This window comes from Macaca mulatta, chromosome 3, assembly GCF_049350105.2.
Source record: "Macaca mulatta isolate MMU2019108-1 chromosome 3, T2T-MMU8v2.0, whole genome shotgun sequence".
NCBI classification, from domain to species: Eukaryota; Metazoa; Chordata; class Mammalia; order Primates; family Cercopithecidae; genus Macaca; species Macaca mulatta.
The window spans coordinates 47,154,449-47,169,419 of NC_133408.1; the positions used below are offsets into that span (position 1 = coordinate 47,154,449).

Consider the following 14,971-nt stretch of genomic DNA (forward strand, 5'->3'; position numbering starts at 1 on the left):
CCTCAGCTTTAAGCAACCACTAATCTACTTTCTGTCTCTAGATTTGCCTAATGTAGGACATATCATATAAATTGAATCGTATAATATGTGGTCTTTTGTGACTGGCTTCTTTCATTTAGCATTACATTTTCAAAGTTAATTCATGTTGAAACATGGATCAGTGCTTCATTGCTTTTTATGACCAAATAATATTCCATTGTATAGATATGCTGCATTTTGCTTATCCATTCATAGTTGGTGGACATTTGCGTTGTTTCTACCTTTCAACTATTGTGCATAGTGCTGCTGTGAATAATTGTTTACAAATTTATGTTTGAATACTTGATTTTTCTTCTTTTAGGTATATATTCAGCAGTGGAATTGGTGGGTTTTATAGCAGTAATTCTATGATTCACTTGTTAAGGAGTTTCTAAACTGTTTCCCACAACAGCTGCACCATTTTGCCAGGAATGTATAAGCATTCTAATTTCTCTACATTCTTTCCAACACTTGGTTTTCTCATTTTTTTAAATTATAGACACCCTACTACATGTGAACTGGTCTCATCGTTATTTTTATTTACTTTTCTCTAATGGCTAATGAAATTGAGCAACATTAGCCATCTTTATATCTTATTTAGATAAATGTCTATTCAAGTCTTTTGCCCACATACAGCTGAATTCTTTTTGTTAATTTGTAAGAGTTCTTTACATATTCTACATACAACTTCCTTCTCAGGGATATGATTTGCAAAATTGTTCTCCCATTCTATACGTGTCTTTTTACTTTCTTGATATTGTTCTTTGAACTGTATCTTCTTTGAACTGTGTCTTTTTTTTTTTTTTTTTTTTTTTTTGAGACGGAGTCTCGCTCTGTCGCCCAGGCTGGAGTGCAGTGGCCGGATCTCAGCTCACGGCAAGCTCCGCCTCCCGGGTTTACGCCACTCTGCTGCCTCAGCCTCCCGAGTAGCTGGGACTACAGGCGCCTGCCACCTCCCCGGCTAGTTTTTTGTATTTTTTTAGTAGAGATGGGGTTTCACCGGGTTAGCCAGGATGGTCTCGATCTCCTGACCTCGTGATCCGCCCGCCTCGGCCTCCCAAAGTGCTGGGATTACAGGCTTGAGCCATCGCGCCTGGCCTGAACTGTGTCTTCTTTGAACTTCTTTGAACTTTAATTTTGATGATGCACGATTTGTGTATTTTTCTTTTATTGCTTATCCTGTAGGTATCAAATCTAAGAATCTATTGCCAATTGTGAGTTCATGGAAGATTTGCCACCTTGGTTTTCTTTTAAGGGTGGTATATTTTTAGCTCTTCTGTTTAGGTCTTGGATGCATCTTGAGTTTCATTTTATATGCAGTGTGACGTAAGGGCCCAGCTTTATTCTTACACTTGGCTATCCCATTGTCCCAGCACCATCTGTTGAAAAGACGATTTTGTCCCCATTCAATGATCATGACACCTTCCTCAAAATTCAGTGGACCAGAGACGTGTGGATTTATTTTGGACTGTAAATTCTATTCTGTTGAACTATATTTCTATCTTTATGCCAGTATCACATTGTCCTGATTATTAGAGCTTTGTGGTAAGTTTTGAAATTGGGAAGTATGAGTCCTGCAACTTGATTCTTTTTCAACATTGTTCTGGCTACTCTGCATCCCTTACAATTCCAAATCAATTTTAAAATCAACTTGTCAATTTCTACACAGAATCTAGCTAGGATTCTGATAATACATTAAATCTGCAGATCCATTTGAGAAGTACTGCCATTTTGACCTTTTAAGTTTTCTAATCTGTGAACATGGGGTGGTGGTTCCTTTTATTGGGATACTCTTTCATTTATTTTTTTTTTATTTTTTTATTTTTGTTTTTATTTTTTTGAGAAGGAGTGTCGCTCTGTCGCCCAGGCTGGAGTACGCTGGCGTGATCTCGGCTCACTGCAAGCTCTGCCTCCCGGGTTCACGCCATTCTCCTGCCTCAGCCTCCTGAGTAGCTGGGACTACAGGTGGCCACCACCACGGCTGGCTAATTTTTTGTATTTTTAGTAGAGACGGGGTTTCACCACGTTAGCCAGGATGGTCTCGATCTCCTGACCTCATGATCCACCCGCCTCGGCCTCCCAAAGTGCTGGAATTACAGGTGTGAGCCACCACGCCCGGCCTCTTTCATTTATTTCAACAGTGTTTTGTATTTTTCAGAGTCTAGGTTTTGCACTTTTGTTAATGTTATTCCTAATAAGTGTATCACTAATATTTTGATGCTATGGTAAATACAATTTTTAAATTCCACTTTTGGATTGTATATTGTAATGTACAGAAATACAGTTTATTTCTGTATACTGACCTTATATCTTCAAATATTTCTGAACACATTTATTAGTTTTAATAGGTAAATAGAAGTGCTGAGAGAAGTATCCTTGTCTCATTCACGATCTTAGGGGGAAAGGTATTAACTATGGTTAGCTATGGGTTTCATAGATGCCCTTTATCAGGTGGAAGAATTCTCTTCTATTTTTAGTTGTTAAGTGTTTTTATCACAAAAAGCTTTCAGATTTTTGTCAAATGCTTTTACCGTGCATACTGAGACGACTGTGTGTTTTCATTGAATTGACATGGTATATTACACAATCTTGTTTCCCTGGGGTAAACCCCTCTTGGTTATGGTATATAATTATTTTTATATGTTGCTAGATTGATCCAGTTTGCTAGTATTTTGTTAAGGATTTGTGCATTTATATTTACAAGATCTGTTAGTCTGTAGTTTCTTTATCCTGTGATATATTTGTCCAGTTTTAATATGATGGTAATACTGGCCTTATAGAATGAATTTGGAAATGTTTCCTCATTTTCTAGTTTTTGAAAGTGTTTGTAGAATGGGTATTAATTCTCTTTTAAATATTAGGTAGAATTCATTATTGGAACTATCTGGCCTGGCCTTTTCTTTGTGGGTAGTTTTGATTACTGATTCAATCCCTTTACATGTTATAGATCTATTGTCTGTTTCTTTCCAACTCAGTTTCTGTAGTGTGTGTCTTTCAAAGAATTTGTCCATTTTACCTGTTACCTAATTTATACAATTGTTCTAATACTATAATTGTTAAGAGAATGTCTTTATGCTACTTTTTATTTTTCTTAAATGTCAGTAATAATTATTTCCCCTCTTTTATTTCTGAGACTAGTAAACTGAGTCAACTCTTTTTATTTCTTCATCAGTGTAGCTAAAGATTTGCCAATTCTGATGATATTTTCTTTTTTGTGGTAACATTTGAGCTTTTTTTTGAGATGGAGTTTTGCTCTTGTTGCTCAGGCTGGAGTGCAATGGCACAATCTTGGCTCACTTCAACCTCCACCTCCTGGGGTCAAGCGATTCTTCTGCCTCAGCCTCCCGAGTAACTGGGACTACAGGCATGCACTACTATGCCCGGCTACTTTTTGTATTTTTAGTAAAGACAGGGTTTTTACCGTTGGTCAAGCTGGTCTCAAATTCCTGACCTCAGGTGATCCAACTGCCTCGGCCTCCCAAAGTGCTGGGATTATAGGCATGAGCCACCGCGCCTGGCCTTGAGCTTTATTTTTGAAGCTAATTTTTTATTCTTAACCTTTGTGGATACATAGTTGGTGTATATATTTATGGGGTACATGAGATGATTTCGATACAGACATGAAATGTGAAATAAGAGCATTATGAAGAATGGGGAATCCATCCCCTCAAGCATTTATCCATTGAATTGCAAACATTCCAATTGCACTCTAAGTGATTTTAAAATGTACAGTTATTATTGACTATAGTCACTCTGTTGTGCTATCGAATCATAGGTCTTATTCATTCTTTCTAACTATTTTTTGTAGCCTTTTATTATCCTTACCTCCCCCGCCCCCCCTACCCTTCCCAGACTCTGGTCACCATCCTTCTACTTTCTATGTCCATGAGTTTTGAGTTTTGATTTTTTTTTTTTTTTTTTGAGACAGAGTCTCAAAAAAGTTGCATGATCTAGGCTCACTGCAACCTCTGCCTCCCAGATTTAAGCAATTCTCCTTCCTCACCCTCCTGAGTAGCTGGGATTATGGATGTCCACCACCCCGCCCAGCTAATTTTTACATTTTTAGTAGGGACGGAGTTTCGCCATGTCGGCCAGGCTGGTCTAACTCCTCACCTCAGGTGATCCGCCTGCCTCGGCCTCCCGAAGTGCTAGGATTACAGGCTTGAGTCACCGTGCCTGGCTGATGATATTTTCATGGAACCAATTTTTGGTTTCATTGCTTTTCTTTATTGCTTTTAAATCTCTATTTCATTAGGTTACACTTCAGTTTTTATTAATTTCCCCCTTTCTGCTGACTTTAGTTTTAGTTTACTCTTCATTTTTCAGTGTGTTATGGTATACATTTAGGTTATTGATTTGAGATTATCTGACATTCACAGCTATAAATTTCCCTCTGAACATTGCTTTGGCTACATCCCATACGCTTTGGCATATCATGGCTTCATTTTTCTTCATCTCAAAACAATTTCTAATTGTCCTTTTGCTTTCTACTTCAGCTCATTGGTTACTTAAAAGTATATTGTTTAACTTCCACATATGTGTGAGTTTTCCAATTCTCTTTTCTCTCTCTCTCTTTTTTTTTTTTTTTCTCTTTTTTTGAGAGAGACAGTTTCATTCTGTCACTCAGGCTGGAGTACACTGGTACAATCTCAGCTCACTGCAACTTCTGCCTGCCCGGTTCAAGCGATTCTCATGCCTGAGTCCCGAGTACCTGGGACTACAGGCACATGCCACCACACTCGGCTAATTTTTGTATCATTAGTAGAGATGGGGTTTCACCATGTTGGTCAGGCTGATCTCAAACTCCTGACCTCAAGCAATCTGCCTGCCTCAGCCTCCCAAAGGGCAATTCTCTTTCTCTTATTGATTTCTAGTTTCATTCCATGGTAGTTGAAGGACATTTGCCATATTGTTTCTATCCTGACTACTATTTCATAGAAAAACATAATTAACTAAAGCAGCAGGCTATGATCTGGGCTATCCAAAGAGACTCTAGTCCAGTAGATAAAGGCTAAGAAGTCAGGGAATTTAATTCTGTTCCTTTGGTCACTCTGAAGATGCAGAAGGGACCACTGATCTCACTGCTATAGTAGAGGCCCCCATGTGTGGATCTGCTCTTGCTCAGCCATTGGCCTGGAAGAGGGGCAAAGGTCATACAGGAAATGGATCCTGGTGGAGAACTCTGAAGTCTATAGGTAGAGAAAATTGTAATTGCTGAAGGTAAATTTCACATTTTTCACAATGATTTATTTTTTCTTTTTCTTTTTAATTTTCCTATAGCACTCTTTCCATTTCTTACCCCAGTTTTTGAAGTCCTAAATATCGGTTTGTTTCCAAAAGATGTTACCCGTTTTTTAAAAAATTCCATTGAAAGGATGAAAGAAAGTCGCCTCAAAGATAAACAAAAGGTAAAATCTGGTGGTGGTGACATGAGAATGTTCACTTTTTTATTATGTTTTTGGGCTGTTTACGTATGATCTGTGCACTTATCTGTGTTTTTTAAAGGCAGATAGAGAACTTTAGAGCAAGAGGGTTTTTACATTTTGCTGGGAATAAAGAAGGTGAAGCTTGGGGAAGAAAGAGAATGAGTGAAACAGCATTTGGAATTTAATAATAGGCAAGACTTTAGTATATTATGGCATAAATAATGTAGAGATAGAAGCTTTACCGCTTCTCTTCCTTTCAGTAAATTGTCAATAAATTTGACTGTATAAAATTGTCAATAAATTTGACTTATAAAATTGCCAATAAATCTGACTGGATAAAAATGACTGCATAAAATTATTTTATGGGTATTACAATTTCCTCAGTTCTTAGATTAGTAAGGAATCATTTCAAGTCCAAGCCTGGTATTTTTACACTTTCTTCAGCAGAAGTCCCTACCAGGCTACCTGCTGAAGTAAGTGTATGTTAAATTTCAGTCCTGTCATAGCCTGGACTGGGCAGGAGTCTTCTCTGGGCATTGTGGGTGCAAGCTGACTGACCCAGCTTTGCCTTCATGAACCCTGGAGACCAGCCTGATGATGATGCCTCAAAGTCAGGAATGCAGGACTGGGTCCCCTAGGTGACAGTGAACGTTGTATAGAGTTCTAGGAGTGGGGAGTATTTGAAGATGCATTCAAAACAGCTCCCCTGGGATTATCCTGATATTAATCTATTTGTCCATTGGTTAAGAATAAAGCCAGGAGAACAAATAGGATAGAAATTCAGGACTTCTTCCTGTTCAAGAAATTATGACTAGAGAATGAGCTGACATCTCTTTGGCCAGGAAGCTGTGTCCAAAGGCCAGAGAAGCTGAGGATCAGGGAGAGCAAAGACAAAAAAGCAGAGAGACATGACAAATGGATTTCTCTCAAGGAAACATCCTGCTCTCCAAGGTTTTAGATGCGTGATTTTATTCTAAACATTGGTGACTCAGGCAACACCCATTACACTTCTGAACTTAAAGGCAGCATAGTTTCAGGAGGGGTGCTTAGGACTGGACTCCTGATTCACTTCTGACGTCACAAGTGACTTTCTGTCATTAAATTTCTCTTTTTGCTTCTAGCACCGAGTAGATTTCTTTCAACAGATGATTGACTCCCAGAATTCCAAAGAAACAAAGTCCCATAAAGGTAACCAAGGACTGTATCTGGGGGCTATTGATGGGGACAGTTGGAGAGAAGGCCCTGTTCTGAAAATGTGCAGAAAGTTTTCCAGGAAAATGAGAATTTCTTCAACATTCCAGAAAGGCACACATTTGGATGTTATAAACAATAGCTGGAGGCACTTTCTAGAAGCACACAGGCATAGCCACATCCCAGGCTTGAAGGGCAACCCTGAACAAGTGTGGCATGCCTGGAGGTCGGTCCGTGATCTGTGGATCACCCGCATCAGATCAAATGCCAGTTCTCAGCCTCCTCCAGATCCACTTACTCAGAACCTCTGCTTGGAAACATACATCTAACATCCAATCGGGAGACACACTGTCCAAATAAGGGTGATTTTAACTGGAAACACTTGGTGAAAGTGTGTTTACCAGGTTAATCTACTGACGGGTTTTATTTTTCCCCTATGTAATGAAAAGTAACTGTGGGAAAACCTCTAAGACTGTGTAGTGCCCTTTTCCTCTTCAATTTTTCGCCTACTAGTTTCACCACCCATGGATGGTTTTGACTGAAACCATCATTACTATGATGGTTACAAAATAATGACCATGATCAATTTCAGCCACCAAGGTTTGACAACCATATGACATAATTGTGAATATTAACAATTAATTCTAAAGAGCAAGAAATGGAGGCGGGGCACGGTGGCTCACATCTGTAATCTCAGCACTTTGGGAGGCCAAGGCAGGTGCACCTGAGGTCAGGAGTTCGAGACCAGCCTGGCCAACAAGGCGAAACTCTGTCTCTACTAAAAATACAAAAACTAGCCGGGTGTGGTGGCGCACACCTGTAATCCCAGCTACTTGGGAGGCTGAGGTGGGAGAATCGCTTGAACCAGGGAGGCAGAGGTTGCAGTGAGCCGAGATCCCACCATTGCACTCCAGCCTGGGCAACAGAGTGAGACTCTGTTTCAAAAATAATACTAAATAAATAAAATAAGTTAAAATAAAGAGCAGGAAATGGTTAACTCAAACACACCGTTGTAAATATGTCTTCATCTACTTGTCTATCTATGTGTCATGTATCATCTGTCCATCTGTCCCAATACAACTTTGTGTGAAAAGGGAAACAGTCTATCATTTCATTGCTCGATACAGACATCACTAGATACATGTGGCTATCGAGTACTGAACATGTAGCTGCTGCCACTGAAGAACAATTTTTAAACATATCTAATTTTAATTAATTAAATTTAAGTAGCCACCTGAGGCTAGTGCCTATCCTACTGGGTAGCAGATCTACACTTTGAGATTATGATTTCATTTCAATTCCGTGTCCTGGGGTTCATGCCAACTGAATAAGATAATTGGAAAGTTGAATTTACCCACAACATCATCACAAAAATTATCACCAGTAAATCACAACTCTGTAGACCTTTCTCACACTCATCTTGTATTGTTTTCAGTTATGAAATACATGGTTGGAGTGGGCACCATATTTATTTTAGTACCCTAGGTCTCTAAAGGTCTTAATCCAGTCCTGATCAAACAGACCAATGGCTGACTGTGCTAAGCTTTTCTCGAAAGAAATGTCAAGAGGGAGGCCAACCTCTAGTCATAAACGCTGTTCAGTGAACATGAAGTGGAGCAGAGAGAATCGGGCCAGGATGGAATAGGCACTATGAATTCCACTCACGGGACCCTACTGTTTTTATATTTCATGTTGGCCAATGCCCATCTATAAATGCATTCTTCCTGTTGTGTTATTATTATTATTATTATTTGAGATGGAGTCTCACTTTGTGGCCCAGGCTGGAGTGAAGTGGCCTGATCTTGGCTCACTGCAACCTCTGCCTCCCGGGTTCAAGCAATTCTCCTGCCTCAGCCTCCCGGGTAGCTGGGACTACAGGCGCCCACCACCACACCCAGTTGTGGATTTTTTTGTATTTTTAGTAGAGGTGGGGTTTCACCATGTTGGCCAGGTCTCAAACTCCTGACCTCAAATGATCCTCCTGTCTCAGCCTCCCAAAGTGCTGGGATTAAAGGCTTGCACCACTGTGCCAAGCCTCCTGCTGTTTTATTAAAACCATTCACTGGACTACAGTCAATCACCTCACTTCTAGATTTTTGTCTTTGTAGCTTTGGTATATCCAGAGATCATCCATTTTGAAGACTTGTGCCCTAGGAACTCTATTACTTGATGTCACTCAAAGGTGTAATCCATGCTTCCCAAGCCATGCTGGGCACAAAAATTACCACACCTCATGAAAGTTCAGATTTTGATTCTGCAGTTTGAGGGTAGGGTTTGAGATTTTGCATTTCTAATAAGCTGCCAGATGCTGCTGGTGCTGCTGGTCCACGGACCACACATTGAGTGGCAAGAGGTGATCTGTAGCCCAATTTTCTTCCCTTGGGTTCCCTCCAACATGCTTAGATAAAAGATCCTTTATATTTCCCTAAAATCAAACCTTAGCATTGCAAACTCTCTCATTGTTTGTTAAGCTATATTGTAGCTAGAGTAATTTAAACTGGGGAGAATGTTACTCCATGTTTACTTACAGGTAAAGTACTTTTATGATTATCCAAGGGATATCCCCATAACACTGAGTATGTTAGACAGAAATGCTCTCTCTGAAAGTTACCCAGCTGTGCAACTGGTGGGGATGATATCATGAGGAGTGGATGGCCCACAATCGCGTAGACCCTGGAAAAAAACTGGATTAAAATGATTTTGCCTTGTACTAGCTCTGTAGGATACACATCAGAGTGAAACCACCCCCAGTGTGACTGAATTGCTTTTCTATTTTTGCCCCTAGGGATTTGGGAGCTTCACTGGGATTTCACTGCATCTAAACTGTGATGATCTACATTGGCTGCTTTTCCTAAAATGTCTTTCCTCTCCTTTCAGCTCTGTCTGACCTGGAGCTTGTGGCCCAGTCAATTATCATTATTTTTGCTGCCTATGACACAACTAGCACCACTCTCCCCTTCATTATGTATGAACTGGCCACTCACCCTGATGTCCAGCAGAAACTGCAGGAGGAGATTGACGCAGTTTTGCCCAATAAGGTGAGTGGACGATCCCTGGAGAAGGAGGGAAGAAGTGAAGCCTCAGCAAAATCCCTCCTCACCATCTGCCAGGAGAATTTTTTCAAAAAGTGTAAGCATCAGTTCTTTCATATACTCTATGCATAAAGGCTCTAAGAGGAAAAACAAAGGGAGAAACATAAGTAGTGGATGCTTTTTTTTTTTTTTTTTTTTTTTTTTTGAGACGGAGTCTTGCTCTGTAGCCCGGGCTGGAGTGCAGTGGCCGGATCTCAGCTCACTGCAAGCTCCGCCTCCCGGGTTTGCGCCATTCTCCTGCCTCAGCCTCCTGAGTAGCTGGGACTACAGGCGCCCGCCACCTCGCCCGGCTAGTTTTTTTGTATTTTTAGTAGAGACGGGGTTTCACCGTGTTAGCCAGGATGGTCTCGATCTCCTGACCTCGTGATCCGCCCGTCTCGGCCTCCCAAAGTGCTGGGATTACAGGCTTGAGCCACCGCGCCCGGCCGTAGTGGATGCTTCTTGCAGAAGATCTTTGTAAAACAGTGCTGATCCTGCTGCATCCATTATCTGTTACCAACATAACACCAAGTAAAAAATATCCAGAAACCTCAATGGCATCTAAAAACAACCATTCATTGCTCACAAGTCTGGATAGTGAGTTCTGCTGATATTGGCCGGACTCACTCTGTTCTGGCTGTTGGTCTGATGGAGCCTGGCACTGGGTGCGCTGGGCAGGCTGACTCAGCTCTGCCTCACACCTCTCTCATGCTCCAGTCAAGTAGCTAATGGTGAAGAAGCCAAGCTAGGAACCAGGGTGCCTGACACCTGGGCCAAACACTTACCCTCTACAATATTACCTTCCAAATATAACACCAAATGCTAGTCACGTATTACCCACACTGTTTTCAGAATTCTGCCAGAATTGGAATTCTTTGTGGTGTAATGAGACCTGGCCTTGGGGCTGGCCCTGGTTTGGCAGTGAGGTGAACACAAAGGAATGTTCATCTAAGCTCACAGTCCAGGCCTAAAGGAACAAGTGGGAGACTGTTCGAGAAAGAGAGGATGGGGCTGCATGGAGGGTTCCTATCCTGTTTATAACTCTCAATAGCACTGAAATTGTGTGCCCTCTCCAGTTATAAAGTTCTTTTGTCAGCCGGGCACGGTGGTTCACGCCTGTAATCCCAGCACTTTGGGAGGCCAAGGCAGGCAGGTCACAAGGTCAGGAGATCAAGACCATCCTGGCTAACACAGTGAAACCCCGTCTCTACTAAAAAAGACAAAAAAAATTAGCCGGGTGTGGTGGCGGGCGCCTGTAGTCCCAGCTACTCGGGAGGCTGAGGCAGGAGAATGGTGTGAACCCAGGAGGCGGAGCTTGCAGTGAGCCGAGATCGCACTACTGCACTCCAGCTTGAGCAACAGAGCAAGACTCCGTCTCCAAAAAAAAAAGTTCTTTTGTCATATTTGGGTTACAAAGGAACTAGTTTATTCCCAAACTATTTATAAAGTTTTTAAATAACACAGCGTTACTCTCCACATTTTTTTTTTTTTTTTTGGGATGGAGTCTTGCTTCGTCACCCAGGGTGTAGAGCAGTACGGTGATCTCGGCTCACTGCAACCTTCGCCTCCAGGGTTCAAGTGATTCTCGTGCCTCAGCCACCCAAATAACTGGGATTACAGGCATGTGCTACTATGCCCGGCTAATTTTTATTTTTTAATAGACACAGGGTTTCGCCATGTTGGCCAGGCTGGTCTCAAACTCCTGACCTCAAGTGATCCACCCACCTCGGCCTCCCAAATTGTTGGAATTACAGGCATGAGTCACTATGCCCAGTCTAAACAGGACTTTTCAATTTTAAATGGTTGTATGAAATAGAGGATTTGCTTTTTTACATTTTCTCTTTCCTTGGTATAGATGCATAGCCTCTCTTTGGAAAGGTGACACTGGCTTAGGCATATTTTAGGTGATTCAAATGGCCATCGTCTAATAGTCATGCTTGTTCACCCAAGAAAGAAAACACATGAAATGGTAACATCAAGGATTTCAGTCTCTGTGTAGGGGATTGTGCCAAATTCATAACTCCTCCACACATCTCAATGGGCCATTGAGCACATTGCTGTGTATGGACAGTTATTAAAATAGTTTATAAATGCAACAATCTTTTACCAGTACGAGTTATTCTCTGGAGCTCCTAACACTTCAATAGTACTGCATGGACTAAGTTGAAAGTTAATTCCAAATCTCAATTTATCCAAATCTGTTTCTCTCTTCCCAGGCACCTGTCACTTACGATGCCCTGGTACAGATGGAGTACCTTGACATAGTGGCGAATGAAACGCTCAGATTATTCCCAGTTGTTAGTAGAGTTACAAGAGTCTGCAAAACAGATATTGAAATCAATGGGGTGTTCATTCCCAAAGGGTTAGCAGTGATGGTTCCAATCTACGCTCTTCACCATGACCCAAAGTACTGGACAGAGCCTGAGAAGTTCTGCCCTGAAAGGTACAAGGCCCCTGGGAAGGGAGCCCTCCCTCAACTAGCCTGGTGGAAGTATATAGCAATCTCTCAATGCACATAGCAATCATTTGAATATGTGCTTTTTTATTTTGGAAGTTTTTTATTACAAAATGATAACTGTCAAACTTTACAAACCATAGATTAGGAAACACCTTATAACAACCCTCATTAACTATGTAATGCATGTCTTATAGGCATTTTTCTATGCATACAGACATTGTTAAAAACTAGTACACTATCACATTTTATTTGAGTTTGAACTGCTGCTTACTTCATTTCAAAGTAAACCATAACCTATCTACTATCTTATGTTACTACATATTTATGTATGCATAAGCTGTAATTCATTTCACCATGACGTTATTTTGAGTATATAAGCTTGTTATTCATTTCAGTGTTTCTTTGCTGTGCCCTTTAGCTCTCTGAATTTAGCACCATGTTTAGGACATGTTTCCACATTCCTTTTTTTTTCAACATTGCTTGCGGTTTTCCGTAATGTAATTGTAAAAGTGCAAGCTGAGGTCCTGAGACATCCTCATCCCTGATGGTTTAAACCACTTCATTGATGACAGAGGGAAGCAGAGATTCTCCTGGTCCTGTCTGTGTCTGCAGTCCTGTGCCAGCTCCCTTATACTCTCAGTTGTTGGTGACTCTTCCAAAGCAAAGTCACCTGCTTTCTAGACTTCTCAAGAAGTTCCTCCTTGGAAGTGTTGGGCATGATCTTCTGGGAATTCAGAGCCAAGGTCAGGCTTTGGGCACAGTTTGCACTCTGGAAATAGTTGATATTTTCCCATTTTGGAAAGGAAAATTTGGAATGAACTTTGTAGGGCACTGGTTGGTGAGGCCTGGGATCTAGACTTTTATTGGCCCCTAACTATAAACTTCCCAATGGCGGGGACCTTGTCTTGTTAGGCATGCTGTCCCTACTGCTGGCACAGACTCTGTACATAATACTTGTTGAAAGAGCAAATCTGAATTGACCAAGTTCTCTGTTTTCTGGAGTAGAGGACTTCTGTGTTTCCTCCATCTCGGCACTTCCGCCTCCTGTGGCTGCACCAACACAAAATCAGAGACCGCTCACTGCACTTCTCTTTGCATCATTCAGTCACCAAACAGATAGTAAGTGGGTACCGTGTGTCAGGAACTGGACCAGGCAGTGAGAAATCCATATACTAAAAAAAAGTCTGTTGTGAAGAATGTTTGACATACACATAACTATCATCTATAGACACCAAGCTATAGAATAGTATTAATGCATCCCCGTGTGTTCATAACCTGTCTCAACAGTCAATACTGCATGTCAGCTGCCCTGTCCACACACCATCACAATCCTCTCTGTGACTACAATGCTATCTTGAAGCAATAACCTGTAACTATTTCAGAATTTTCTCTAAAATATAAGTACTCTTTTAAAAACACATAACCACAAGGGCATTATCACTTTCCTCCATCAAAATTTTTTCTCAATATAATCAAATATTGAGGAATCAAATTTGAATAAACATGGGTTTAACCTTCAAAAAATGTATAGCCAGCCAGGTGCAGTGGCTAACGCCTGTAATACCAGCACTTTGGGAGGCTGAGGTGGGGCTCGCCTCCCAAAAGCCACCATGCCCGGCCTAACGTGTAGTTTTAATAGTTTTTATGTTTCATTAACTTGTTTTTATCTACTTCTGTGAAACTAGGTTCAGTAAGAAGAACAAGGACAGCATAGATCCTTACAGATACATACCTTTTGGAGCTGGACCCCGAAACTGCATTGGCATGAGGTTTGCTCTCACAAACATAAAACTAGCTGTCATTAAAGCACTGCAGAACTTCTCCTTCGAACCTTGTGAAGAAACTCAGGTCAGTAAACTTTCTTATAAATAATGTTTATTGGGAGTTTTTTAAACTGAAAAGTCTATGTATTTTTTTAAATTATTGTTCATCTTTCAATAATTTGCTCTGTGGGACAAAGAATCTAATTGGAGCTATCTATAATCCTTAAAGATGAATCTCTTCTGGAGTTCAAAATCTGTGACTTTATAAAGACAGAACTATAAAGATCATCTAATATCAATATAGATTAGCATGGTATAATTATGTTCAGTCTCTGTGAACTTGGGCAAATTTTAAATTCAGTTTCATGTCAACTGTAAAGATAAGGAAGTGTTTTGCACAATCATGAAGTGCAATGATTACTTTGTCAGGACTTTTGAATGGTGCTTTCCTCCACTAGAACTTGCAGAAGCCTTCTCATGACAGTGTTTCTCAACCACTAACTATACATTGGAATCACTGGGGAGCTTCAAAAATTCATGTTGCCTGGATCATCTCACAAATTCTAAACTAATTTGTCCAGAGTTGTGGCTTTAAAAGCTCTCCCATTGGTTCTCACGTGAAGCCAATGTTGAGAATCACTAATTTAAGGCATTTCTGCCAGATAGAAAAGATGCTCATAGTCCAAGGCCATCCTGACCATTTGGCCTTATCTTCCAGGAGTGCTGCTTCCCTGCTTCATACAAGCTGTACATCTTTTCACCCCAATAATAGCTCTATAAATGTTCTTCTTTTCCTTCTCATTTTGTTCTTATCCTACAAGTCCTACATCAATTTCCCAAGCCACTCTAAGAAACCTTCCCCATCGAGTACAGGGCCAATTATTCTTCTGCTTTGTTACAGTTTATTGCAGGCTGGTATCACCTAATTTTATACTTTTCATTACACCAATCAGTTTTATCCTGTAAGTCTTTTCTCTATTCTAAGAATTTCTCCTCTCTGCCCCATTTACGTTGTTTTGTTTTAATTCTTTCCTAAAAGTCCAA

At 40.7% G+C, this 14,971-nt stretch overlaps 1 protein-coding gene across 8 annotated transcripts in view; it reads left to right on the forward strand.

Moving 5' to 3' along the window:
• CYP3A43 (cytochrome P450 family 3 subfamily A member 43) overlaps positions 1 to 14,971 on the forward strand; it is a 45,320-nt gene that overhangs the window by 28,551 nt on the left and 1,798 nt on the right. For 7 of the 8 annotated variants that reach the window (XM_077995093.1, XM_028844981.2, XM_028844985.2 and 4 more), the window contains 5 exon segments: positions 5,299 to 5,426; positions 6,566 to 6,632; positions 9,513 to 9,673; positions 11,923 to 12,149; positions 13,850 to 14,012. In XM_077995093.1, coding sequence (XP_077851219.1) covers positions 5,299 to 5,426; positions 6,566 to 6,632; positions 9,513 to 9,673; positions 11,923 to 12,149; positions 13,850 to 14,012 — 746 coding nt within the window. 8 annotated transcript variants of the gene reach the window in all.